General features: G+C 42.1%; 3 protein-coding genes and 1 pseudogene across 3 annotated transcripts; 3 read left to right on the top strand and 1 right to left on the bottom strand.

Annotated features, from left to right (window-relative positions):
- Positions 1-1,029: 1,029 nt before the first annotated feature.
- Positions 1,030-6,457, top strand: LOC121297338 (ubiquitin-conjugating enzyme E2 L3). The gene is made up of 4 exons (XM_041223611.1): positions 1,030-1,133; positions 2,926-3,021; positions 3,901-4,087; positions 4,442-6,457. Exons 1-4 carry the CDS (start codon positions 1,107-1,109, stop codon positions 4,594-4,596), a joined length of 465 nt encoding a protein of 154 aa, XP_041079545.1. The 5' UTR covers positions 1,030-1,106; the 3' UTR covers positions 4,597-6,457.
- A 2,150-nt stretch (positions 6,458-8,607) lies between these two features.
- LOC121297075 lies at positions 8,608-14,265 on the bottom strand (annotated as a pseudogene).
- Positions 14,263-17,847, top strand: LOC121296793. Its single transcript, XM_041222599.1, has 3 exons — positions 14,263-15,006; positions 15,905-16,696; positions 17,083-17,847. Exons 1-3 carry the CDS (start codon positions 14,575-14,577, stop codon positions 17,593-17,595), a joined length of 1,737 nt encoding a protein of 578 aa, XP_041078533.1. The 5' UTR covers positions 14,263-14,574; the 3' UTR covers positions 17,596-17,847.
- Positions 17,848-19,241: 1,394 nt separating this feature from the next.
- On the top strand, positions 19,242-21,850 carry LOC121297612 (stromal cell-derived factor 2-like). The gene is made up of 3 exons (XM_041224054.1): positions 19,242-19,522; positions 19,776-19,972; positions 20,591-21,850. Exons 1-3 carry the CDS (start codon positions 19,339-19,341, stop codon positions 20,867-20,869), a joined length of 660 nt encoding a protein of 219 aa, XP_041079988.1. The 5' UTR covers positions 19,242-19,338; the 3' UTR covers positions 20,870-21,850.
- The last annotated feature ends 5,895 nt before the right edge of the window (positions 21,851-27,745 follow it).

The following is a 27,745-nucleotide window of genomic DNA, read 5'->3' as shown; positions in this document are numbered from 1 at the left end:
TTTGAGTGCGCTCGGTTTGAGTGCAGCTGTGCTTGGTGTTTGAGTGCGCTCGGTTTGAGTGCAGCTGTGCTTGGTGTTTGAGTGCGCTCGGTTTGAGTGCAGCTGTGCGTGGTGTTTAGTGCGCTCGGTTTGAGTGCAGCTGTGCGTGGTGTTTAGTGCGCTCGGTTTGAGTGCAGCTGTGCTTGGTGTTTGAGTGCGCTCGGTTTGAGTGCAGCTGTGCTTGGTGTTTGAGTGCGCTCGGTTTGAGTGCAGCTGTGCTTGGTGTTTGAGTGCGCTCGGTTTGAGTGCAGCTGTGCTTGGTGTTTGAGTGCGCTCAGTTTGAGTGCAGCTGTGCTTGGTGTTTGAGTGCAGCTGTGCTTGGTGTTTAGTGCGCTCGGTTTGAGTGCAGCTGTGCTTGGTGTTTGAGTGCGCTCGGTTTGAGTGCAGCTGTGCTTGGTGTTTGAGTGCGCTCGGTTTGAGTGCAGCTGTGCTTGGTGTTTGAGTGCGCTCGGTTTGAGTGCAGCTGTGCTTGGTGTTTGAGTGCGCTCGGTTTGAGTGCAGCTGTGCTTGGTGTTTGAGTGCGCTCGGTTTGAGTGCAGCTGTGCTTGGTGTTTGAGTGCAGCTGTGCTTGGTGTTTGAGTGCGCTCAGTTTGAGTGCAGCTGTGCTTGGTGTTTAGTGCGCTCGGTTTGAGTGCAGCTGTGCTTGGTGTTTGAGTGCAGCTGTGCTTGGTGTTTAGTGCGCTCGGTTTGAGTGCAGCTGTGCTTGGTGTTTGAGTGCAGCTGTGCTTGGTGTTTAGTGCGCTCGGTTTGAGTGCAGCTGTGCTTGGTGTTTAGTGCGCTCGGTTTGAGTGCAGCTGTGCTTGGTGTTTAGTGCGCTCGGTTTGAGTGCAGCTGTGCTTGGTGTTTGAGTGCAGCTGTGCTTGGTGTTTAGTGCGCTCGGTTTGAGTGCAGCTGTGCTTGGTGTTTAGTGCGCTCGGTTTGAGTGCAGCTGTGCTTGGTGTTTGAGTGCGGCATTGCTGCATTGCTCTTGCTAGAGCGAGTTTAATAAGTATCCGTGCAGGAAGGGCCGTGGCTTTAGCGCCCTGCCGCCGCCGCCGTGTCTGCTGGGAGAACTCACTACATCCAAGATGGCGGCGAGCAGGAGGTTGGGAAAGGTAAGGCTCCCGGTTCATAGTTGTTATTGCCTCAATTTCAATTATATATGTATTTTAAGTAACGATTCAGACTTGAGCTTGAACAGAGAGTGTCGAGAGAGGCGCGTTGATGGTTTGACAGAGTGCGGGTATGGTCGGTTCCCCGTTTAGAAAATGGAGACAAGTCGAGTGTGATAACGATCCTGTCCGAGGCAGAGAAAGACACCCGCCGGCGTGTAGGCCCGGAGTGTCGCAACCGGGCTTTCCCTTTCAGAAGCGACCTGCTCGCTGCTCACGGTGCCGTCTGGAGCAGTCGTTTCGCAGAAACGTGTATAATGTCGTTGTGGCTCGGTGGTCTTTGTATTAATATCCCAAATCGCTTTGGTAATTTCAAAGGACGGCTGGCTTACTTTACTCGCACACAGGAAGTGCAGTGTTTTATTTTCTGCTTTGACTATGAGATTATTATATCCGCCTCAGCCCGGCTCTGCAGTGTAAAAACAACACATAACAAATGCACTTTGCCAGTTGAATATCTGCTGTGGTGTTTGTAATTGTGTAATAATGTTAAATACGCATAACTACGTCATTGTTTTACATAATTTGTGAAGTCATTTTGACTTCAATTATTGTCTCTAAATGTACCTGTGTTTTTATTATCTCCCGTTGCGTGTGAACATTTCAGCATGGTCTATTTGTTATATTTCGAAATTAGTGTGATGAATAATCTATTCGACTTTTTTTTTTTTTTAGGAACTTGATGTAAATCAGATTCAACCGTCTTTTTGTGACGTTATTTTCCGTTTCGCTAGTGGCACAGGGAGTTGTCCTCATTGTAAGAAATTATCTTTCAGGTTCAATGTAAAATTCCTTGGAAAGTCCCACTACACTATAGGCCAATGCAAGAAGCAAAATAAAAAACGAAACTAATTATCATCATCATAAAACAGCCATACCACACTGAGTTACATTAAGATTCATTGACTGGGCTGATTTAGACACGGGGTAAACAGTACATTAATAATTCGCATTTGATGTATAATGTAAAAAGTGATCAGCTTGATTTCATGTTGCATCCCAATCAGCCCATACTGTATTAAACCCTAAAATGACTGTTGGGCTGTGTCATCAGCTTACAAACATCCGCGATCCAAGACCATTTTGAACATTGAACAAAGGGAATGGATTATTTTATTTGTTTGTAAATGATCTGATCTTTTACCCAAAACAAGTAGGGGATTATATATGTGCATATTGTATTGCAGATAGGAACAAGCCATGTCACCCACCATGTCAATGTCATGCACAAAAGCATCATTTTGCAGTTACTAAATGCATTATCTGCTGTTGTAGCAGTCAGTAATTAGTTTTGATGACACAGAATAAAAAGAACGACGTACAGCTGAGCTGATTTGTGTTAAACTTGAAACAGGTAGAATTACATTCTGGAAGCTAGCAGCCTACAAAATTGTGTTTTCTAAAACTGGACACTTCTGTTTTAGTATCAGGTCAGTTAATAGTCTCATGCGTAAGTAGATCCAGTATAATTGTAACTTTTGTTTTCAGTATGTAATGCAAATTCAAGTTACTTTTTAAATGAAAAGAATGTCTAGAATTTGCATAGTGTGACAACGTTTTGTGTAAGGAAAATTACAGGGCAGTAACCAGAATCGTGCTCATTCCACCAAGGCTTAGCCTGAAATCCATGGGATTCTTAATGACATTATAAACAGTGGAGAAAAATGATAAGTTCGTTTAAAATTGTCTGCAGCGTAAATTCATATTGTCAATTTTTTTTTTTTTTTTTTTACAGGAACTTGATGAAATCCGCAAATCTGGAATGAGAAATTTCCGTCACATCATAGTTGATGATTCAAATATTTTGAACTGGCAAGGGCTCATTGTTCCTGTAAGTATCCGATTAAAGTAGGAATTCGATCCATACGGTTTTCATAAAACTTAAGTTGTACTGTATGTCGGACACTGTGGTAAAATACATGACTGTCGTGCTCTTTCAGACACACGCATTTAGATATAGGCATTTTTGTGTGTTTACTTGTGTCGAAGAATACATTTGGTACGATAAACCAGGCATTTCATTCCCATACCAACATGCTGTTTGATTGAAATGACATGTTGCCCTTGAGCCAGGTAGACTTCATTCTGGTTTATATGGTATAGGCCTGTATACTGTAAAGGAAGTGACTTGTCCGCTGTTTCCCAGGTGGACCGGTGCTCCATTTAGCTGTTGACGCATATTTTGTACATGGTCAGGGGCACGCAAGATAAATGGCAGTCACTGATCAGGACCCAGCTTTAGCCAACGAAACCTAATTTCTGGATAGATTGCCAGCTGGTTTACTGTCATTGCTTGAGTTCAGTTGACCAATTTAAAAGCAGTGCTTTACAGTAGTTGTATACAGGAATTTCATAGGCATTTAGCAACGTACTTTAACTGTGATGGATGCTGTACATGAAAAGCTAGTAAAGTGTTTCTGCTGTATTTCATTTTTGTCTAAGCGGGATGTGTTCACATTGTTACACGCAGATGTAGAAATACATCTAGTTAAAGCATTCGTCCACGAATGAGATACGTTTCTTTTAGTATGGCTACATATACCATGCTTGAGTGTTAAATGCATCCTCGCAAACATTTTGATGCAGCAAAATGACTGCCACTTTTGACTGTTCAGATTTCAGTTCTGATTGATTTTGATTCAACCCCATCATTTCTTTGTAAAGTTGTTTTAACATTCATCTTTTTAACCTGTTGTATGTTTTCTTAAAGGATAACCCACCTTATGACAAAGGAGCCTTCCGGATTGAAATCAACTTTCCAGCAGAGTACCCTTTCAAACCACCCAAGATCACCTTTAAAACAAAGATCTATCATCCCAACATTGATGAGAAAGGGCAGGTGTGTCTGCCAGTCATTAGCGCAGAAAACTGGAAACCAGCTACCAAAACCGACCAGGGTAAGTTCAAATACTGTACCTGGAATTGTATTTATTGAAGAATAATATAGGGGCTGGGTAGATGAATGAATATATAGACATATGAAACATTTTTTCTAGGGCATTCCTGATAAAGGTAATTTGTGAGATGAAGGGATTTTGTTTAGTTTTTTTATGAAAGTAGTCTAGGTGGTCCTTGTAGACAGGTGTCAACTTTCCACAGATTAATATGGACAATTCCAGTTAAGTATAAAAATGTGACCTTCATTGAAGAGGTGAATAGACAATATTAAGTTATGATCTTGCTTTTCAGTTTGTGGTTTATTGTGTCCAGTTTGAGAACCTGTAGTAACTGTGTGCCTTTTTGTTTTGAAGTTATCCAGTCCCTCATAGCATTGGTGAATGACCCACAACCTGAGCACCCACTGAGGGCTGACTTGGCTGAAGAATACTCAAAGGACCGTAAAAAATTCTTTAAGAATGCAGAAGAGTTTACAAAGAAATATGGTGAAAAGCGACCAGTGGACTAAGACTTGGCTGTTGTGAATCCCACAAAACTCATTCGACCAGACCCAGAGCAGTGCGTTTCAGAAGCACCTCGAAGCAGGACTCGATGTGGATCACAGACGAGTGCCACCCCATGGTGTTGCTTGTGCCTGTTACTAACTTTCTACTGTTTTCTTAAATCCAAAAAAAAAATTAAACAAAATGCAAAACAAAAAAAAGGTTTAGAAAATAACCTGTAAAGATGGGATTAAAAATACACACAAAATGTTTTAGTTGTGCTTTTGTTTGTTTAAAATCACTGCTTCAGTAGACTATACATATGATGCGAATATATTTGACTAATGTTATCAAAGCCAGATCTTATGCCCTTCAGGAAAGAAAAAAAAAATGTTGTTTGTTCTGTTAAACTTTCTTTTTTATGCTGTCCCCTGAACTCTGCTTTCTTCCCCACTCCTCCTCCCCTCCCCAAGAGAATGTCTTGGTAAAACAGCAGTCCTGAAGGTGGATGACAACTGTTTCATGTTACTTTTGCGTTCTGTGGAACTTGCTTTATCAATTCCCCTTATCTTCAGTTTGTAACATTTAATAATCAGAGTTACAGCCTAGTCACCAATTCTAATGTTTCCGACATTAAAAAAAAAAAAAAAAAAAAAAAGTGTTTGTCGTTGAAGAATTTGTTATGAGATTTCTGCTTACAAATTCTGTATCGTAAACGTTTTAAAGATTTGTTTTCTTTTTTTTGCCAAATAAGAAACGAGTTATATTGTCCTTTTCAGCATAGAAACTGATAGTCAGTCATTAACTAAAAAAAAAAAAAAAAAAAAAAAAAACATTCCCTGAGACTTGGTGAGAAAAACAAAGCAGAGCATATCTATATATGCGTGCCACTAAATAAGTACGAATGAGCATTAACTTGTGTGTCAGAAGGCAATGCAAGTTAGACAGGTAGTAACAGTTACATGCAAAGTGTTATGGAAACTGTATGATACCAGGTTCTGCTGAATTATTGCAGCTGCATATGTGAAAAAAGCTATCTTTTTAAGAACATACTTTTACAATGTTTGTTGAAACGCAGCACACATTCTTAGAAGTACATGAGTACTCAGAGTGCTTGTGCAGTAACTGCATTCCCACATTAGCCCTAAATAGTGGAGTTGTCTTTTGATGTGTTAAGTGATGTGTCTTACCACGGCTTTACTTCTTTCTGCAGTTGTGTGTGTGTGTGTGTTTTTTCTGTTAAGTTTCTGGAATATATTTATGAACACAGCATCTTTTACAAAAACAAAAATAAGGTCTACTTCATTCCACATACCCCAGAGCTCTCTGTAGTGTGGTTATTCTGATCCAAACAGTCCCCAATGCGATTAATAGCAGCAGCATTTAAGTGACCTAAAGATAATGATATACAAAGGGAACCAATATACAATTCGACTGGGATTTTTGTAATTTGTCCCAATATTTAATAATAAACAATCGAGTAATCATGCCCAGTTTACTCAGAACTACTCTCTAGCAGTCGCTGTGTTCATTTCACTGTAAGCTAATGGTTTTAGGTTTTATCATCTCATTCAAGGTATTTCCTTCACCACTTTGTTTTTCTATAAAAGGTGTTGAATCTTCTACACAGAGATGTGCACACCAATACAAGCTGACTGGGGTGTTTACAGGATCAGCAGCCATACTACTATATATAAACAAACAGCAGACGATTCATGAAAACAGAAGGGTTTGTTTACCTAAGGAATTAGTTCCTAGAGTAAAATTGCTTTTTCATCTGTGGTCAAAAAGAACACCAAATGTAATCACATTATTTCCCTGGGATGTACCATCACCTTGCTTGGAAAATGTCTTGCCTAATAAAAACCTATTGGTATGTCATGTAAATCTGTCAGTGCAAGTATGTTTTTAATTGTAGATTTTTGTACATACTGCTAAGCACAGTTGAATTGACAAATATGTACACCGGGTGAAAATTTTACTCTATGTAGAAATAATGGGCTATTTTTGTCAAAGCCTAGAATGTGGTCCTACATTGAAGCAGTTTGAATGCTTTTTTTTTTTTTTTTTTTTGTAATCTCTCCACATACATTAATATGATAATGTGTAAGCATTGAGTACCGCTGCTTTGCTAATCACACACTGAACCAATCTGTGTCTCAGGGAACCAAGGGAGCCAGCCAAGCAAAGTGTCTTGTAGGGAAGAGTCGGCAAGGGTTAAGGATTTACATACCAGCTCACGAGGTGAAAACAAACAGGCAACAGTAAGAAGAATGGCTTGGGCAGATTGCTAAGGGTAAATGGGAGTGCCCTCTTCTCGTTCAGTGGGAGGACTCCCAGCTTGCATTTCCTTTGAATACCAGGAATTTGTGGGTGGCGGCCTCCTTCACAAACTCCCTCATTTCAACTGCTTGCACACCTTTTCATTGCAAGAGAACAGATTAGTAAATAGAAGCAAGCTACTTCAACAGCAAAATAATACATCCATTTCAAACTTGAATAACAGTGTTGCATAACTATAAAATTGTCTATTTCTTTTCAAATTAAAATTATATATACACTGAGTGTACAAAACATTAGGAACACCTTCCCAATATTGAGTTGCACCCCCTTGGACTCTACAAGGTGTCGAAAGCGTTCCACAGGGATGCTGGCCCATGTTGACTCCAATGCTTCCCACAGTTGTATCAAGTTGGCTGGTAGTGGATCTCTACTCCGAATTGCTCATTCCAACTCATCCCACAGATGCTCAAGTGGACTGAGATCTGGTGACTAGGCAGGCCACTGCAGTAAGCTGAATTCACTGTCATGTTCGTGGAACCATTCCTGGACAATCCGAGCCTTGCGGCATGGGGCATTATCCTGCTGATGGATACACTGCTGCCATGAAGGGATGCACCTGATTGGCAATGATGTTCAGATATCCTGTGGCATTCAAACGTTGCTCCACTTTTATCAAGGGGCCCAATGTGTGCCATGAAAACACATCCCACATCATCACACCACCACCACCAGCCTGCAATATTGACATGCGGCATGATGGATGATGTATCGTGGTTTTCTCCATACCCTAGTCCTCCCATCAGCGTGAAACAGCAGGAACTGGGATTCATCAGACCAGGCAATGTTATTACAATCCTCCAGTGTCCAGTGTTTTCGTTCCTTAGCCCACTGCAACTGCAGTTTCTTGTGTTTTGCTGAAAGAAGTGGAACTCTGTTAGGTCGTCGGCTGCCATACCCCATTCATGTGAAGGTACGACGAGGTGTGCATTCTTTTATGGGTCTTTCAGCACCAATGTTGTGCTGGACTGTCAGTTGACTAACTGTAACCTGTCTGTTGCTCTGCACAATTCATGTCAGCTTCCTTTGGCCTCTTTCATCAATGAGCTGTTTTCAACCACTGGCCTGCCATTGGCTGGATATTCTTTGGGTGGTGGACCATCCTTGATACACAAGGGAAACTGTTGAGCTTGAAAAACCCAGCAGGGTTGCAGTTCTTGACACACTCAAACCAGCGCACTTGGCACCTACTACCATACCCCGTTCAAAGGTACTTAAATCTTTTGTCTTGCCCATTTACCCTCTGAATGGCACACATACACAATCCATGTCTCAATTGTGTCAAGGCTTAAAAATCCTTCTTTAACCTGTCTCCCCTTCATCTACACTGACTGAAGTGGATTTAACAGGTTACATCAATAAGGGATCATAGCTTTCACCAAGATACACCTCGTCAGTCTATTTCATGGAAAGAGCAGGTGTTCCTAATGTTTTGTACACTCAGTGTATATATATATATATATATATATATATATATATATATATATATATATATATATATATATATATATATATATATATACACACACACACACACATCTATTAGAAGTACGTTGAAGCTATCCATAAACACTAATGAAATGCTGCACTCAGTACTTCAAGAAAGAAAATGAAACCCTATCCAGTCAGTCAGAATGTGGAGTACAAACCTTACTTTGTATTGAACGATTTCCAGAGACACTAAAACATACATTTAGAACTTCCCTTTCTTGTAGATCTCATTGATTCGTCAAGCCTTTCCATGGGGAATTAAACACAAAACACATTTACTTAATGAGAAAAGCAATACAAACACCTTTTATAGAATCCATTTACTGCTGTAAGATGACATTCTGATTCTGAGAACATATAGCAATTGTAACAAAAAAAGCTACTTATTTCTGGGCTACTTTCAGAATGTTTATTCAGAACTCAGAATGTGTGCAGTGTCAGTAAATCTGACAACTAGTTCTGAAAGATGAATTAATAAGAAGTGCTAGGACTGAAATATCATCAGTCTTCCTGTCCATGGTGAATTATATCATAATTATATAAATAACACAATAACATATCATTATTATCTATTGCATTCCTTCCATCTCTCTCTATAGAAATGCAGTTGTTGAAGTAGACTAGGTAATATCAAACAGTATTTCAAATAGTATTGCAGTATTATTATTAAAACGTGTATCTGCATCTGGTGAAAAAAAGAGTAACTGGTGAAACAGCACAGCCTCTATGAAAAGGTACCGGGTTTCATGATTCTTGAGGTATAAAATCTTCCACATTAATAAAGTGTACAAGGATTATGAAGGTAAATACTACTGAAGAAACCATGGCTGTGTGCCTTCTATAGACACAGAGCACTTCTACTGGCAACAACAGGAGTGCTAACAACAATACTGGCCACCCTTCAACTGGGGTCAACACAAACTCAGTACATGCAAAGATTTCACATGCAATGCAATAGAAAACTAAGCTGCTGCATCCTGCTGCAGGTCACACTGTCTGTTTGCAGCTCAGCCGCTGCAGCGAGTTTGAACTGCGACACACAGGGCTGGTTTCACATCTGTGCTAATCGAATCTGTGTGAAACCAGCCGCTGTAGGCACCAGGAGGCAGCAGCAGCAGCTACTTTTCACCTGCGGCATGGCCTTTGCTTGTATTTTGTGCTTTGTAATTCCAAATTATTATTATTTCAATACAACCACAAAAAAGGATTTTCAAATGTTGGTTTGCAGTCCTTCCGCATGTTGTGGCTACCACCACAAGTCCTACACCAAGCAGCTGCCAGGAAGAGTTACTGCTTAGCATGGTCTCCAGTCGTGTGAAGGACATTAAAAATACCCAGGTGCAGTCTTTCACTGGAACACACACCCGCCAGTTTGGTTGGGACTCCCACCCCTTTCACAGCAGCTTTGCCTGGTGGCAGGGTGCCACTCTCAGCACCCTGCATGGCTTGCATGTAAGTGTGCGCCACCTACAGGTCTCTAAACGCACACAGCTAGATGTTTTTCTCCTTGTATAGGCGGCGCAGCTCAGGGTCGGTTAGCATGCGCAGCTCGTGCAGTCGGTCCAGGGACTGGGAGAAGTCGTCGGGACCCTCGCCGCACCCCCCTTCCTGAGGCAGGCTGGGGTAGCCCGGGTGCACCATGAGCTCCACTGTCATCGTGCCGTCCCCCTTGAGGGAGCTGCCAGGCACCGCTGTGAGATCACACCGAGAGCGCAGCTCTGCATTCTCTCTGCTGGACGGGGGTGATGGTGTCCCTACAGCATTCTGCAGGGCTGTTCTTAGACTGGCCACAGACATGCTCTTACCCATTGTGGTGAGACCAATATAGGCGTGGGGCCACCTGAAAAAGAGCAGATAAATAAATGATGTCGTTCCAGATGCTTTCCAAGCGGGTTAGAGCACTTTTGTTGCTCAGTGTATTTGTTTAATGACATGTTCCTAAGCATGCTCTATACACCGGGGCTGGACGCCAGAGCAGAGCAATGGAGTGTGTCCCGTGTTCTGCTTCACAGTGAGGCTGAATCAGTTCCCCCCACCCCCACCCTCCACTGAGGATTCTGCTGCTCCTATTCCCTTTATATTGATTCTCTTATCAGAGTTTCACAAGCCTGGTCAAAAGTGTTCCTCCAACACCATCAGAACAGGATTCTTGACATGCTTTTTATAGTGTGCGGCACACAATAAAATGTTAACGATTATACAAAGAACACAGAGACAGACATTTACCATGAGAGACCCATAAAAGTTATTACGGAGGTAAAAGCACGAGATAGAAATTGCTGGCCCAGCTATAACTGCTGTGAAACATGGACTCACAGGGTAACTAAACAATCTTCATTCTTCCAGTCTCAATGCACGGCAAGCTGGAGAAGAAATACTATGAAAAAGGTTTTGCGGCAGCCCGCGCCTTTCTCTAGGTGTTTTGACCAGGATAGTGACCCCCTTTTTGTGACAGTGGAAACAACAAGGTCAGCAGTTTGAGCCCAGCCTCCTTGTGACCACTGAATGGAACATGACCTTGGGGAGAGTAATCCATTTGTTCAGTGGCAAGTCAGGAGTAAGTTACTCAATAAATACCTGATGCCGTGCTTCAGAAACACCGGGACGGAGTCGAGGGAGTCCTGCTCCACCTGCAGGTAAAACCCCCGGAGCTGGGGGTTGAGCCAGGCGCAGTGGTGAAGCCCGGGCTCAATGGGGACCCGCGTGAATCGGATCTAATGATCCGACAGCACCCTCGCGAACACATCCCGCACTCCTGCAGCACTGGCAACACAAACAGAGCTGCTTTTGAGAACCCAGGGACAGGAGGAAGCAGACGGTTGAGAGCAGGCTGTTCAGCCCATCGATGCTCGTTCGGGGTTAAACATGTTGATTTGCTTCATGCTTACAGGGTTGGACAAATAACTGGAATGACCCAGCGTGCCCTACCCCTTAATAAAAATACCACCTGCTTGTAACTTGTTGTAATCACACCTGTTCCAGCCTGACAATATACTGTATTACAGCATCTTCATTCTACACAGTGGACTTCGTCAGATGGATTTTTCTGACTAGCCAGTTATTTGCGCACCGTTCTACAAAATAAAGAGCTGCATGCAAGGTTTCCCCGTCTGTCTTTGACCATCTGAAGTCGTTTTCAGAACCATCCCATGCCATACCACACCATTTAATGTATATAGCGTCCTTCTTGTGCCAGCGGGTTTGCAAAGTTCAGTGAGGTTGGCCGGGGACTCCCTACCTGGCAGTACATGGACATGCTGATGACCGTCCATGTGATGAGGTAGCTGACCGGTCAGTTCACAGAACAGCTGGACCTGGGCCTTCAATTCCTGCTCCACCTGTACAAAATAACGCAAAACCGTCCTGATCAGTTCAAGCCCTTTATATACTTAACCCGCATTCACCACTCATTGTCATAATGCAGGCAAGTTTGAGTCCTAAAAGAAAAACAATGAATTCTCTGCATTTGCATGATCCCTTCATTGTGCTTTCGTGATTACTGCACACGGCAGCAGTGCCCACACTAAACAGCACAGGGATACTGTTGGCTTTTAAAAGGGGTGTAGCTAATGAAATAATCCCATCAATCTTCATGTTGTGCACTTCCATTAGGGTTACTATGGGCAGCTCTGAAGCAAACACATGTTATAGCACACATGTATCTTCAGTTCAAAACTAGGATCACTTCCTAGGCTCTTCGAGCTGGGCACTGGAATTCAGCATACCCCTTCTTCACTGACATTTCTCTATTGAGTGCTTTGCAGCCAGTGACATGCTTGGATCCTGAAGACACTGCTGAGGTGAAGAGACCCAGCATGTGAATCCTGAAGACACTGCTGAGGTGAAGAGACCCAGCATGTGAATCCTGAAGAAACTGCTGAGGTGAAGAGACCCAGCATGTGAATCCTGAAGACACTGCTGAGGTGAAGAGACCCAGCATGTGAATCCTGAAGACACTGCTGAGGTGACGTGACCCAGCATGTGAATCCTGATGGATTGCTTTAATATGGGCTTCTTTCAAAGCTGCACCTGAATAAATGCAAGGAAATCATGTGCAACTTTCCAAACCCCAGTTCTAAAGGACTTTGCTTCAGCTCACTTCTATCATCTTCAACTGCCCATTCCTTAATGCCTTCCTGAATCCCATCTTCCCATGGTAATATCCATCCTCGTTCACAAGGGAAGAGCCCTTTGGGAGCGTGTCACAGACTGGGAGGCCCTCAGACAGGTTTGCATGGAGGCCTATAGGAATGCTGTGTCTGTAAGGGAAAAACTTAGATCAGCTTGGAACAGAAGCATTTCAACATGTTACACAAGCATGGAAATGAGACTCCTATTCATGGCACTTTCACCCATTCCAGGTTTTAATACAGGCTTAATTAGTGCCAGTGTATTGGGATCAAGCTCAGTCTTATTAGACTCACAGTAAAACCAAACTGCTATGCAACAGGAGTCTTATTTCAATCCCTGAAAGTACACGTCAAGCATGGCATTTACCCTAGTAAACCACACCCTAGGGTGTGTAACATAATCCCATAGAGAAGAGACACAGGACAAAGCCAAAGCAAACTGAATCGCATTTTCCATTACGGCATTGCTGGCCATAAGCAAGACTAGCAAACACTGAACAAGACAGTCATATTCATACCAGACAGACTAACCTCTAAGAGTCTTCACCTCTACTGTCTATATCATGAGCTCTAATCAAGACAGTTAAAACAAACCAACAGACCTCCATGAACTACAGGAATTGTGACGCATTGTGTCCGAACACGTACGTGGTACATATACTATGTGTGGACTATTGCACGCAGCAGTGTGCGTGTACCACAATACTGTATATGTAAGGTGACCATACGACTCCGGGTTCAGCAAGACAGTTTGGGACAGTTCAGGCTTTTCAACTTGCAACCCAATGCATTCTGGTACGTTTTACCTGTCTCAGATACCATTCTTTCCTTTAAGATAAGCAGGACTACACTTACCAGAATGCATTGGGGTGTGAGTCGAAAAGCCTGGACTGTAGCTGTAACCTGGAGCGCACTTGCTTTACATTCCAGGTTTTAGATTCAGGGCCACAGGCGACATCCAGCTATTCTGTGAGCCCAATGCTACAGTTACAGCTTGCAGCAGTGGGCTGTTATAACTGACTTCAATCAAACTCTCTATGTACAGCTCGGGGAATCGAGACATTTAAAAAAAAAAAAAAGTCTGTATTGATTTTGCCAAAAGCGTTTACCAGAAAACTCTTCACACCTGCATCACTATAATAGAATCAAGTGAAATAAACGTATCAGAGAGAGAGAAAAAAGGAATACCTTTTAGATATTTCAGCGGCTTCTTCCGCTGCCTGCAACTAGACCGCACGCATTTCAAGTGCACGCTGCTGTAATACAGTAGATGGTATTGCAATACTAACGGCAGCTTGGCATGCTATCCATTTTTAAAACACGACCCATGTAGTTATACAGTACTTCCAGTCATTTTAAATGGCCAGACTTTTATTGAATGTAGCGCTACCTTTAAGACACCTCCCCTCAGTCACACTGGCACCGTTGCAGCTGTCACGTCTGAATTAGCAGCCCTGGAAAAGACACGTTATATCCCTGTGCTGAACTTTAAATAAACCTTTACACCCTCGCACTGAACTGCAGGATCAAATATAAATATAGAAACACTGCGATTGCCACGCCTTTAATCAACAGCAACGGGGCTGAGATACATGGAGAAAAAACCGTGTTACCCAGTTAACACTGCGGCCCGTCTCAAATACATACTACTTGATCAAATGGAAGAAGCACATCAATAGCTCCTTCTCACTTAATTCTAGTTAGTGGATATAATACCAGCATGCGCTTACCCATCATAAATCCACGTGGATACCCATCAACGCCACCGCCCATAGCACAGACAGAGAGAGAGAGAGAAGCAGTCGGAACAGCTTGGTTAAACTGCGGGCTCTATAGCGGCTGTGTTCGGTTCCTTTTCCGGGGTTAGTGCCCTCTAGTGCTAACCCTCGGAGCCTGTTTCTGCGGCAGCTCGGAGAGTTCTCGGGCTCGTAGTCTGAATGCGCCTTGTTGTTGGTCATAAATGTTCTTGTTGACAGCATAATTACTGTATTGTGACGGTGGCGTCGTGTCTATGATCGAAAGGTTCCGTTTTAGACATCATGCATGACAGCTATCTTGTGGACATTTAGCATCCCCGCTTTGTATCAGACTATGGCAGTATGTAAGAATCGTCTTGAGTCCGACGAGTCTTCAAAGCACTCGTGCTTTTCCTCGATATATGGAGGCAGAGAAGAGGATTCGATCGCTGCTCGGAATCTTAATCAAAGTTTCAGCTGGGGCAATTCATCCAGTAGCTCTTTATTACAAGAATCACCCACTGATCAACGTGACTCTGACCCAGGCAGCCAGCTGTCCTTATCTCAGCATCTCGACTTTGATGAATTGCTGGAAGAATGTTTCGTTTTTGAGGCTCTTCAAAATGTACTTCCAGCATTTGGTCAGAATCTTGTCCGGGACAGCAAGGCAGATGAAAGCGTGCAGTTTGACAACAAGCTGCCACCGTCTCCTAACTGCGTCCTGGTTGGAGGTGAACATGTGAGTCCAAACCCTTGGAATGAGGGACAGCTGGCCTTTACTCAAATACTTTTAGCTTATCAGCGTCAATGTTTTGTAAGTTAATTTGGCAAGAAACACAAGCCGTTTTCTTTCCATTTTCCAATAAACATCAATCAACAAGCAATAACTGTCAGCTGAGCACCATTATAGGTCTATTGTTGAGGTTATCATAGGACTCCATTTACCTGTCTCGGGTACCTGTCACAGCAGGACTACACTTACCAGAATGCATTGCGGTATGACAAGCTGGACTGGCCCAAACTGTCCCAGTGTACATGAAGTCCAATGATAACCCTACTGTTCACGAATGCCAGAACTAACTTCACATGTTGACATTATGGAAGTCCAAATGAGCGAGACACACGAGCAAACAAACAAAACCCATTTTCTGACCAGCATGAACGGGATAAGACAAACAGGGACCGTCACCACACACAAAGGAAGTAAAAGAGGAACTAAGCGTGATTTCCGTCCATAAGCACGCCCCCCTCAGCGGCATGTCCGAGGCGGTCACTTGAATTCTTCATTACGCTTCTCCAAATTTATGTGAACAGAAAATGATAAAGATTTGTTTTAACGATTTGCACAGGGAATACAGGGAACAAGTCGCATACAGTTGTCCAGTTATGAACTTGTCTACTTATGAAGTGCAATTTCTAATGAAAGCAGAAAGTAAAGCACAGATTAAATAAAGTGTTGTTGACATTTTAATGTGATTATAAATATATGAATACACAGCAGCACTTGTACTTTCAATTTCAAGATCTTATGTGCTGTGTAATTAAATACACATGACTGCTTTGTTGGGGAGACTTTGTGTAATGGATATAATCCCTTATTTTATTTGTACTTATTTTTTTATTTGTTTCTGATTCAGGTTTATTTTTGCCCTGATAACATGGCAGCATCTGAGCAAAATATTGACGCCATCATGTCTCCAATACACTCCTGCTTTGCCTCTTCATCTCTGATGCAGTCTGCAAGCTCTAGAGACAGCAAAGAGAGTTTGACCCGAGCTCTTAAACTTGATGAAAGTTCAAACTGGGGGTATTCATCCATCGATAGCCCACTTCCACAAACATCCAATGATCAATGCGACTCACCACCCTGTCTCAGCATAACTTCTTCATCTTCTCTAAATGGGGAACACCTGGAAGAACGTTTAGGTTTTGAGGCTTTCCAGGTTGGTCAGAAGCTCGTCCCAAACACCAACGTGGACGGCAGCCCACGATCATCTTGTAACAGCAGCAGGTCCGAGAAAATCCTCAACATTCTGAACCGGGTAGCAAGCGAATTTGAGCTGGATGAACTGGTGAATACCACGCCAACTCCTTCAAATGATGGGGCGCAAACAAATTCACACAGCTCGCCTCCTGGAGAGCACTGGTCACCCCCAGATGTCCCCCCCGTTAGAAAGCTGTCTGTAAATGGCAGCAAGGAATCTTCAGTTTCTAGAGACCAAAATAAATATGTACTAGTCCTAGAAAAACTCAACAGCAACATTGTTGGTGAGGGTTTAGAGACGGACAGTCTCAAGTTTGAGCCCACGCAGGACCGAGAGATGATCGACAGCCTGAAAGCGGCACCTCAGGATCCCACTGAGCCTCCAGCAGAGAGACAGACAGTCAGAGGAGTGCACCCTTCTGATCATGATGTCAAACACACCACGGTACACTCTGCAACTATGGATCCAACTGATGGATTGTATTTGGTTCTGTCCTGCATATTGGCATGTTTACTACGTGCTACACTTAGATGTTTAATAACCTGTGCTAAAGTTAAGCACTTGGATTTAGAGTGATGATGTTAACACACTAACACAATTCATTTAGTAAGATGCAAGTATTTTTCTCACTCTGTTTCGATATAACAATGTATAAGTGATAACTTTAAGCTGACAGGTCCACTGTTCACTCATTTCAGAACTAACTTTATATTAACTATTTAGGAAGACCGAATTATTGAAACACACAAACAGACAAAAAGCCATGTACACTGTTTAGTGCCTATTTGACACTATATTCAGAAAATATGTTTGTGTTTGTGTACTTGCAGCAGCATCAAGTGGACTACAGCCAAGAGAAGAAATCTCACGAAATACAGGCAAAGGAAGACAAAAGCAAAGAAGCAAAAATAAAACTAGAAGAAAGTGACATTTGCACCCGAGAACCGGACGCCAGCTCCCCCAGAGTGTCGAAGACCACTAGAATTATTGTAGATGCTCTTGCGAATTTATGCCGCAGAACCAAAAAACAAGTTGAACTTGACAAGAAACTTGGCTTTCGTTTGCTTCCTTTCAAAAGTCGAATTAGCAGACATGAGCTCCTCGATGAGAGCCTAGAGCAGCGTTTGAGCCTCAATGAGCAGCCAGTCATTCTGCACAGACAAGGCTGCGTGGCGTCACTTCCCAAGTGGGCATGCCCGAGCCAGCCTGACTACCTGGAGCACGGAGGATCCCGAACCAGGAGCAGCTTCCCTGTGGAGACAGTGCAGAGCAGCTCAGCGGCCCCGCGTGGTTCTCGTCCACAAGCAACAAACACAAAAGTGGACAGGAAAAATGCTCTTTAAAGGCGCACAGATTTTATTACCAGAGAGAGCACAATAAAAAGTATTTTTTGATTGAATTAGTCAAACTAGAAAATGTGTAAGACTACAGGGCTGTAGCACATTGAATACCACTTTGTAAATGATAATGAAGAAGAGGAAGATGGAGATGGAGATGGAGATGGAGATGAAGATGGAGATGAAGATGATGATTATTAGTAGCAGTAGTGATATCAGTAGTATATTATTGCAGTATTTTCAATATTGTAAAGTTTATGGGTGGAGGTGTTAATTGATGCATGTAATTATTAAACATTATTAAATTGCAACCGACTTGAAAACTTTTATAATATGTATTTCTTCCAGAGGATCAATCCACAGAAATGAATGCTGTGCTTGAGGACTTGATCCTACATGTCCCCTTCATTGCCTTCACAGTGACACGAGCTTCTAGTGGTTTGTTTTCTTTTTTAATGTGCTTATTTATCTATAAGATAGACAAACAGGTGACAGTGAGTAATACTTTATTGCAATCGTACTGTTTAGATAGCGGCTTATTGTCTAGCTGTAAAAAATAACACATTTAAAAAAACACATGCCAAATAATAAACTGCATGTAAAAAGACAGACATCAGAATGAGGGAAGGGCTATTAAAACACAAAGCACGCCTGAATATCGGAGCTTTTCATTAGCAGGCGAATTAATCATTTATTTTTCGCTTTGTATGTGATTCAGGTTTTTATGTTTTTCTTTTTTTTGCCCTTAAAACGCAACAAACACAAAAGTGGACAGGAAAAATGCGCCGTAAAGACTCAAGTTGCCCAGATTTTTGTTTACTAAACCTAGCGCAATAAATGGACTTTTAGGTTTTCCTGAGTGAAAACATTGGTTATAATAATAATAATAATAATAATAATAATAATAATAATAATAATAATAAAAATAATAAAAATAAACAATGGGGGGGGGGGTCTCTGCTCCAGCGCATACTCCCTCAATCACTTCAAGATAATTCTGGGACACTAAGACAGGTCGGGTTTTTGAACTCGCCTCTCTGTTAATTGATTGTACTGCATGTGTAAAGTGAGTGTTAATTTGTCAGATTGGCGCAGGACAGTGTAATGCGGGAAGAAGTATTAAATAAATAGAAACTTAACCGAGAGGTTAAACGAGAGAGCGCGGGACTGTGCACATCTCTCTACAGCGACAGAATCGCACTATTTTAATAGAAGTGGCCATGAAGCTCTATTTTTAAAAGAGATTTGAAAACACTTTAATATCCCAGATAGCCTTTGTTTTTCTTACGAGCAATATCATTTGAAATGTTATCTGCTCGAGTTCGGGTTGGTCCTTCTCTATCTAAAAACTCGATCAAGCTGATGGCACTTCTATCAGCGCAGACTCCCTGTTTACCTGGCCGACAGGTATGCCGCTCACACACGCGCACAGAAAGCTTCGTTGCCCCAGTTAAAATTCCAGGCAGCTGATTGGCTGCTTGGGGAAAGCACGAAGACAAATCAGAAGCAGCAGCGTGTGCTGACCTGCCGGGAAGAGAATGGCTGCTGAAACTAGGATCAACAGACAACCAATCAGAGTCGGCTTCCTCCGAGATCCTTTTTGGGCAATCATGAAGCAAAGTGTGCACCAACACTTCCGAGACCGCTAGCTGTCAAGCCGTGATTGGTTGGATGTTATGGCTTTGAAGAGGAAGAAGCGTTTCGTGTTTTCCTTAGCATAGAGGGAAGTCATTGTTAGTGCAAGGAGCAATGGGCTTTATCCAGGTTGTACATGAGTACGGCCTCACCAAGTTGGTGTTTGTTTTGCTTTGCGTTTTATTGCAAAGCGAGGCTTCCTACGAGCTGAATTATGTAACCTGCGGATCTGTGGTAAAACTGCTGAACACCCGGCACAACGTTAGACTCCACTCGCACGATGTGAAATACGGTTCAGGTCAGTGCAGTGTGTCATGTTCATAATCTTCTAAGTGCTGCAGATTGTGTGTTTTCTGAATTATACATACATATAACAAGTACAAATAAAGACGCCAGAACCGCGAGTTGCTTGCTTAGCAAATTGTATTGGGTTCCGATGGGAATATAGTTATTGACTGGAACACCAGCACTGCAGGGGCTGTTACTCTAACGGAGCTCTTCCCTTTGCAGTATCGCTTGGCTGCTGTATTAAGTGCTGTCGTTTGCCACAGGAAGCGGTCAGCAGTCGGTGACCGGGGTTGAGTCTGCAGACGATGCTAACAGCTACTGGCGGATCCGAGGGAAGCCAAACCATGCGTGCCAGCGCGGGGCGCCAATCAAATGCGGCCAGGCCATCAGACTGACACACATGAGTACCGGGAGGAACCTGCACAGCCACCACTTTGTTTCACCACTGTCAGGCAACCAGGTAAGCACACAGACTGACAGAGAGAAAGACACAGGCACGCAGGGACGCACAGACAAAACAAGAGCTAGGTAATCCTTGCAAACATCCATGCAGTGGCACAGCTATAGAGCTGGGATTGAATTCAGGGTGTTTAACTCAGCAAATCTATGTACACGGGGATCTGTCGGAGTGCTCACTGGAGACATGGTGGTCTGGTCCTGTCTGGCATGTTCAAGATGTTTTCATATGTGTTCAGCAGGGGGAGCTCATCTGAGACATGCATCTCACTTCTAACGGTCCTCATGACCATGAGCAGACAAGCCCGCAGCCATGATTCTGAATATAACAGCAGAGAGTGAGAGACGCTGTTGAATGAGGAATCGTATTGCTCGTGATTTACTGTTTCAAACTGACTGTTTTCATGGCACTGCCTCTTTTTTTAAAATTTTATATATTTTTTTTTTACTGCATACTGTTGTTGAAAATCATTCAAACAGCCCATGTAAGCGTGGTGTAGATGCCCGTTTTCAGACTGTCCCGTGGGCACATTGTGGTGCTCTAGGCTTGGACAGCTTTGCACTCTGCTGCTGTTCTACAGGCTTGAACAGACCCTGAGGTTTCCATGCGTTTCTCCCACAGGAAGTGAGTGCCTTCGGGGAGAGCGGGGAAGGAGATGACCTGGATGTGTGGGCAGTGCAGTGCAGCGGGACATACTGGGAGCGGGACGATGGCGTGCGCTTCAAACACAGCGCCACAGACGTGTTCCTGAGCATCACCGGGGAGCAGTACGGGCACCCCATCAGAGGGCAGAAGGAGGTCCATGGCATGCAGGGAGCCAGTTCCAACAGTCAGTGGAAGACCGTGGAGGGCGTGTTCATCAAACCCAGCAATGAGCCTCTGAGACACGATGAGCTGTGAGCTGGTCTACTGTGTGTTCAACCAGGAAGGGACTCTTCACCGTGTCCGCAAGTGTGAAGGCTTTTCAGAATGGGCCCTGTGTATTTTCCTGCCATTTTCAGGCCCACAGTGTAGAAAGATCGACGTGATGCTTCCTGTAGCACATACGTCTGTTATTTATAGTGCTCGGGAGGTACTGTGTTGAATTTTACTTTGTTGTTTTTTTTTCTTTTGTTATTGTTAAGGGTGTATAGGTTGAAAGTTTCAAAGAATTTAAATAATTCAAAATCACTCTAATCGAATACTGTATGTGAAAATCAATGTAAAGAAAATATAAAGATTATGAATCCTAAGTCAAATATATTTTTTCATTAAAGTCTATTGGTCTTCACTGCCAGCAGTGGCTTTGAATACTGCCTTCACTGGAACGCGGTAGCAATTTAAATTTCCACCTGGTTCAAAGTAAAACCTGGACTGGAATCTGTCTCCAGGACCGTCCATCTCTCAGCTTCAGTGGTGCTGTTCTCAAATGATGCACAGCAGGAACCTGTAGTTGCTTTGGGTGACCACTAGGTGGCCTGTCTCGGGTAACATCACCACGCACACTGAAAGGGTTTAATCAGTAGAACAGTTACCGAGGTCTACAAGCATACTTTTGTTGTTTTTTTTTTAAATATAAACGTTTACTTGTTTGTATGTGAATCTGAATAATAAAACCTTGGCTGGCACCTGTTTAGCACAAGATGCTTGTGAACTTAGACAACCATAGACGAGCAAAGACCATTGCATTGTGTGTGAATAGCCATCTGCTTCACATGTATATTTATTTAAACTACTGTAATTGGTGGATTTCTTTATCATCATTTTTTCTAATAAGAAATGTATACTGACAAGAGTCCCAAATATGGCTTGTTATTTTCTTACCTGAAAGTCCTGATTTTACAGAAAAACATTTAGCTGTAATGAGTCCAAGTCCCTGTATTACACTGATTTCATATTTTATCTCGCTGGTTTCTCCCTGTCCGCACATGCAATTATGTAGCTACTGTCACAATGAAACATTGAGCTCAATTCCCATTCTGTTGAGCAACCCAACGCCATTCTAGAACACGTTCAGAAATGTGTTTTAATCTTTTAAAAACACATTCATTCTGTAACTCCTCCAATAGTGCATAATGCATGGGATGGGTATCAGTATATTGAATATTGATTGTGGTGTTTTTCTCTTTTTTTTTTTTTTTCCTGCAGTAAACAATGCAATATAAAGGCAATTCAGCACTGCTAGAGAAGTCATGTGTTTTTTTAATAAAAGTAAGAGGTTGCAGGTTATATAGAATGACAATACTGTTTATAAAAACTGCATTCGATCTCTGTCGTGTGTTGTGTGTTTTTCCCTTGTGCTTGTTTGGGTATAGGGATACTGTGATAATCTTGATAATCTAGTGCTGTTTGAAGCTGACCCTTGTGATAAATGTTGATTGTGATGTTTTCAGAAAATGCATCTGTTTTGAACAGTCATAAATTGTTTAATTCAATGTAGAGCAATAGACATGTATTGAAAAACCCCAGAGAGGTTCTGGTAATTAATACACACGTGTGGAGGTGCCACACACACACACCACTTTGAACTGTCCACTCGGGGCGCTGGAGATCCCACGTGTGGAGGTTATAAGTTTCAGCAGTAAACAGTATAACCATATTTGAAAAGCAGCAGACTGAAATGTGGACAGCGTGGTTTCACACACACGTGGCAGGACCGTGCAGTTGGACTTGGCGACAGGCTACGCGGTGAAGTGTTGTGTCTGATAATTGGTTTAAAACTAAGCGAGTATTGAAAGGGTTAATGTCGGTGGAAGAGTTAAAAAAAGAACTCCAAGGAGCAGCAGAGAGCGTTAAGGACGTGCACTCAGGAATCCTCACAGCAAGGCTTGTGTTCAGGACACGTGTCTGTCCACAAGGTGGCATCACAACACATGCAATCGTGCCGAAATGAGCGTTCGTGGTGTTTTTCGTACTTGTCTGTAACATACAGAACCATTTCAACCCATTAGCGCCATGTTATTGTTATATAACAGATCCAATGTGAAACCAAATATAGGGGAGCGTCTTGTATTCCGCACCCTCGCCCCATTATGCAACCCGGGCTGGTTGGATCGGGAGTTCGGGGTTGGTTTTCACATAGGTCGGTTGTCACACGGGTTGGTTGTCACAGTGCTCATAGCTATGACACTAGGTGCTGCAGGCAGATGATACTAACCCTAAAATGTGGGTTCTATTGTAATTTGAGGTCAATTCCATCTAACATAAAGGTTAGCTCATATTTCTTTTTTTCATACCCAAAATAACAAATGCATATCTTGTTATTTATGTTTATTTGTTTGAACTGGTGGTCATGTTAAATAGAACCAGATACTGGCTATCTTTTGGTGTAAAAACAAAACCAGTAGGTTCTCCCAGTAGTCCTGAGAGAATTAAATTATCATGTAAAGTCTGGTTGGGGCAGGTTGTCACAAGTAAATCCTATAGGAGGAAGTCTTATATTTTTTCTTTCTACTTTTTTACACCAAAATGTGGGCTATGTCACCATGTAACGCTTATTTAAATGATTTCCTGTTTGTCCTCTGGTTCTGTGGAGGCTGTGGTATTATTTTGTAGCATGGGTCAACATTTCAAATATATATAGGTCTGTATTTTTTATGTTCACATAAAAAGTAAAAATACAACTTTTTCTGTCTTTGTACACAGTAGAAAATGTATGTTATTTAGAAGAAAAAAAAATTGTTGCATTATTGTCTACTGTAAAAGCAACGTTGTGACAACCAACCCCATATCGTGTGACAACCTGCCCCAACCAGATTTTGCATGATAATTGAATTCTCTCATGACTACTGGGAGAACCTACTGGTTTTATTTTTACACCAAAAGATATCTGGTTCTATTTAACATGGCCGCCAGTTAATTCTTCAATATAGCGAGGAACAGAACCTCGCAGCATGTCACCAGCTTGAGGAGAGTAATAAAGAGTGAAAAGTGTGACCACCAGCCGCGCTCTCTCCTATATTAGTGGTTCTTAGAACCTAAATAAAAAAGGTTCCAAGGCGAGCCTGGAACGCGTGTGGTTCGAGAACTAAATCCCTCTGTGATGGTGCAGCGTGTCAGATTAGGACTGTTATATATCCCTTCTCGTCCAGGCTCGTCTATTCATATCTCCTGTGTATGTGTTTTTATCAGATTGGTCTCGATGTCGCAGTGAATTGATGCGACTAGACATGGAGATATTCTTAACATTACAATAAAACAAGGCTTGGTATTCTTTCGGATTTTTGAAAATGGGGATCGATAAATTAATCACAACGCACTGTATACAAGCGTGTTGTTTATTATACCAACTGGGATTATACAATGTGCAATTCAACATCGACATACGACAAGAGCAACGTTTATAACATCAAAAATATGGCTATTTTCAAAAACTAGACAAACCCAAATGTATCAATATACGCAATGTATTATTATTATTATTATTATTATTATTATTATTATTATTATTATTATTATTGTTATTGTTGTTGTTGTATAAAGCAATGAGTAAATGCAAACCCTTATAAGAGAATTATTATTCCGGACATTGATTAACATTGAATCAATATGCAGCACTGCTTCTTCGATCCTTTCAGGATACATTGCATTACTTCCCGTATGAGAATAATACACCAATATATCGTATATAGTGTTTAGTATACTTTAAAATACAGGCGTTTCCATTTAAACGTGGTGTAAATAAATAAAAAATAATAATAATAATAATAATAATAATATAATAATAATAATAATAATAATAATAATAATACTTTAAACACACTTATAGAAAAAAATTTTTTTAAAGACGCTGCAATAAAAAAAATACAAAATAAAAAATTTCTAAAGACGTACATGTTTTTTTTTTAATTATTTATTTCCGCGCGACGTATTTATATTATTATTATTATTATTATTATTATTATTATTATTATTATTATAAACATCAAGGTTTTGGACATTGATATGAAAATCTTGCTCGTCTCATTGATGCGGTGAACCGGGTGGATTTTAAATTATGCATGGCAACTTTCATTTGATAACACATACGCGTCGTGTGAATAATAACACGCGCAGATTATACATTAAATATGCCGTGCAATGGGTAATAAAAACAGCCATGCGGATTCTCTCGTAGCCTAACATTGTCCTCACACGTCCATTTCGTTTGGCTGAAGAGTTTTTAATTCTTAATGTTCACCTCTAGCACGTTTATTCACGCGATACAGGCTCTTGTGTTTCAAGTAATATAGCCCCCCCCCCCTTCATTTCCTAAGGGAGGCAGGCGGGATCCTGTCACTTGTAACACCGGAACGGAACCTGCAGCGTTGTGGGATGACGCAATGAGACAGTATAAGTGAACATCAAGAATGAAAACAAAAACGAGAGTGTTGGTTACTGGTCACTATCAAACCAAATCCTTCAGAATCTTATGGAACAGCTTCAGAACATATCTGTGTGTCTTACACTTCAATAAGCAGTACGGTATAAAGCATATCAAACATGTATGTATCATGTGCTGGATGGGCTCTGTGCTTAATTCCGAAACACATTGCTTACCCTGACGTGAGAGCTGCTTTTTATTTTGGTTAGGGCACTCCGCCCCAATTAATTCAGCAGCTAAGTGGAATTACACCTTCTAGATATCACCATGTTTCAATGACTGTCTCTTTGAATAAAATTTATGAATTGCATTTCAAATGATGTTTTATTAGGTGTGTATTTGTTTATATTAAAATGCATTTGTAGCCTCTGGAGCTTGGTGTGTTTTTACTTTGTTTTCTCGTTGGGATTATGGGGATATGAAAGAATGCCAGTGGATTTAGTCGAGTTCTGTTTTGGTTCCAGACGCGATGACGCGCGTTCGAAGTGTTTTAATATCGCCCCCTCCTCTTAGGTATTTAAATGATTCGTGCAGGTTTTACCTCCAGGGGGAGACACTCAAATGCAGTCGATTTAATGATATTCTATAGAAAATAAGTAAAATAGTGATTTCTAAATCTACAATGTTACTGTTCCTATTCCCTGTTGCTGGGCCTGTTTGTAGCCCACCGTTTACTGCACTGGATGAATTACCCTCTATATAGGCGCGTTATCGGTGAACGTCAGATTCAAACGAGTGCTTTTATTGCATGTCTGTGCGTCAGGGCAAATACAATGACTGTTAATGTGATATATTCCACCATTCCGTGTGACGTGTGAGGTGGCCTGTGGTGGACAGCTTGTAACTCTTATAAGGTCTGGTTCTGATCAATTCAGGGTTGTGGTGGAAGTCCGGGGATTTGTAGCTTGTTCCACAATGTGAAGGCCCTCCAGCGTGTTTAACTGCAGGGTGCATTAGAGAACGGTGCGTTTACCAGGGAGCTGCGCAAAGTTAATATTGATCCCCTAGTGTTAACATGTTTTGCAGTCTTGGGCGATGATGTAATGTCGCTTAACTAAGCCTTTCAAAACCTACATGTTTGGTGGGTTGATCGAATGCAATGCTGCCCCAAAAAAACGAAATGGAAAAAAAAACATGCTTCCAACGAATATTGAGATTGATCAGTGAACACCAGGACAGAAGCTCCGAACAAGCCAGTAGTTTTTTTTTATCCCGTTTCTATACCTTCTATACATTCACTTATCTCCAATCCGTGGAAGTAATCTCTACCTTCCCTCCACATTTATCTTGTGTGTTTCTTTCAAATAAACAAAGGCTGTGAATGCGCGCATGTGGCAGGCAGCGGTCCATTTTCCGAATTGACTCGGCAGCTCCCAGCCTAAGAAGGGGGCCTCCAGGTCGTAACCTCTCCAGTCTTCAAAGTGGCCACCGCCTCCTGCAGCTGTGACGGCTGTCATTGAGCAGATCAATGAAGGGTCAGAACACACACACAATGGGGCTCTCCAGACCCCCTCCTCGTGGAAACTGGACACTAGTCGAAAACAAGTGGCTCATTCCTGGCATTGCTGACACTTCAGAGACCCCTTGACACCAAAGAAGAGACATAAAAAGCGGTCTGCGCGAAAGAATGACTATACGAGCTTTACCAATCGCTATGGTGGGAATGGGAACACGGCTTTACGCAACATCCGCGGCCACCCAAGCACAGGTCAGCCACTCCATTTCAAAGCAGCGGCGCTTGCAAAGACAGCCAATGATGTGTGTATGCAGAAAACACAGCACTGGAACAATAAAGAAAACACGAAGAAATTGTTAACCAAATCTTACAAACATTTTATTGGAGATTTTTTATTATTATAATAATTGTGATTGCAGTCAAATATGTGTTAAAAAAAAAATACAAATATGCAATTTTAAACCAAAACGATGTCATTAAAATATTAACAAGAAAATGATGTTTTTGCTTGCTGTCTATCTAACTATTCTGTGAGCTCTGTGCATCCCCAAAACCAACCAGTAAAACAATGTATTAATACAGAGATACGCCAGGCTTCAACACAAACACGAGGCCCGTCAATCGCATACAGTAATAACATCCATTTCATACTGCTTGAACCCCGGTGCCTTTTCTTAACGCCGTGCACGCCAGTCTTCATGTCGTGTTACAGACTAAAACAATCAAACTGTTTCATTAGAAACAAAATAATTTGACGAATCCGCCGGACCTTGCAGTGGACGGGTTTCTTTCCGCGAATCCGCAGTTTTCAGTACACGGCATTCGGTTGATTAATTGTACCATGACTTAAAGGTTCCGATGATGTGAATGCGTTTCAGGGGTGTTTTGTTATTTTGGACCGCTGGCAGATTGAGTTAGCAGACTGACGCCCTTTCGTTATTGCACTGCTTGGCTCAGACTCACAGTAGTGCAGCAGGGA

This window comes from Polyodon spathula, chromosome 22 (assembly GCF_017654505.1).
Source record: "Polyodon spathula isolate WHYD16114869_AA chromosome 22, ASM1765450v1, whole genome shotgun sequence".
Taxonomy (NCBI): Eukaryota; Metazoa; Chordata; class Actinopteri; order Acipenseriformes; family Polyodontidae; genus Polyodon; species Polyodon spathula.
This window is presented reverse-complemented; position numbering and strand designations above follow the sequence as displayed.

What these genes read in the sequence shown, in the direction of transcription:
- LOC121297338 (XM_041223611.1), top strand. Translation starts at nt 1,107, where the DNA reads ATGGCGGCGAGCAGGAGGTTGGGAAAG. An exon ending in CGAGCAGGAGGTTGGGAAAG is followed by an intron (nt 1,134 to 2,925) that starts GTAAGGCTCCCG and finishes TTTTTTTTACAG; the next exon opens with GAACTTGATGAAATCCGCAA. An exon ending in AGCTACCAAAACCGACCAGG is followed by an intron (nt 4,088 to 4,441) that starts GTAAGTTCAAAT and finishes TTTGTTTTGAAG; the next exon opens with TTATCCAGTCCCTCATAGCA.
- LOC121296793 (XM_041222599.1), top strand. Translation starts at nt 14,575, where the DNA reads ATGACAGCTATCTTGTGGACATTTAGCATCCCCGCTTTGTATCAGACT. An exon ending in TCCTGGTTGGAGGTGAACAT is followed by an intron (nt 15,007 to 15,904) that starts GTGAGTCCAAAC and finishes TTTCTGATTCAG; the next exon opens with GTTTATTTTTGCCCTGATAA. An exon ending in ATGATGTCAAACACACCACG is followed by an intron (nt 16,697 to 17,082) that starts GTACACTCTGCA and finishes GTGTACTTGCAG; the next exon opens with CAGCATCAAGTGGACTACAG.
- LOC121297612 (XM_041224054.1), top strand. Translation starts at nt 19,339, where the DNA reads ATGGGCTTTATCCAGGTTGTACATGAGTACGGCCTCACCAAGTTGGTG. An exon ending in CGATGTGAAATACGGTTCAG is followed by an intron (nt 19,523 to 19,775) that starts GTCAGTGCAGTG and finishes CGTTTGCCACAG; the next exon opens with GAAGCGGTCAGCAGTCGGTG. An exon ending in CACCACTGTCAGGCAACCAG is followed by an intron (nt 19,973 to 20,590) that starts GTAAGCACACAG and finishes TTTCTCCCACAG; the next exon opens with GAAGTGAGTGCCTTCGGGGA.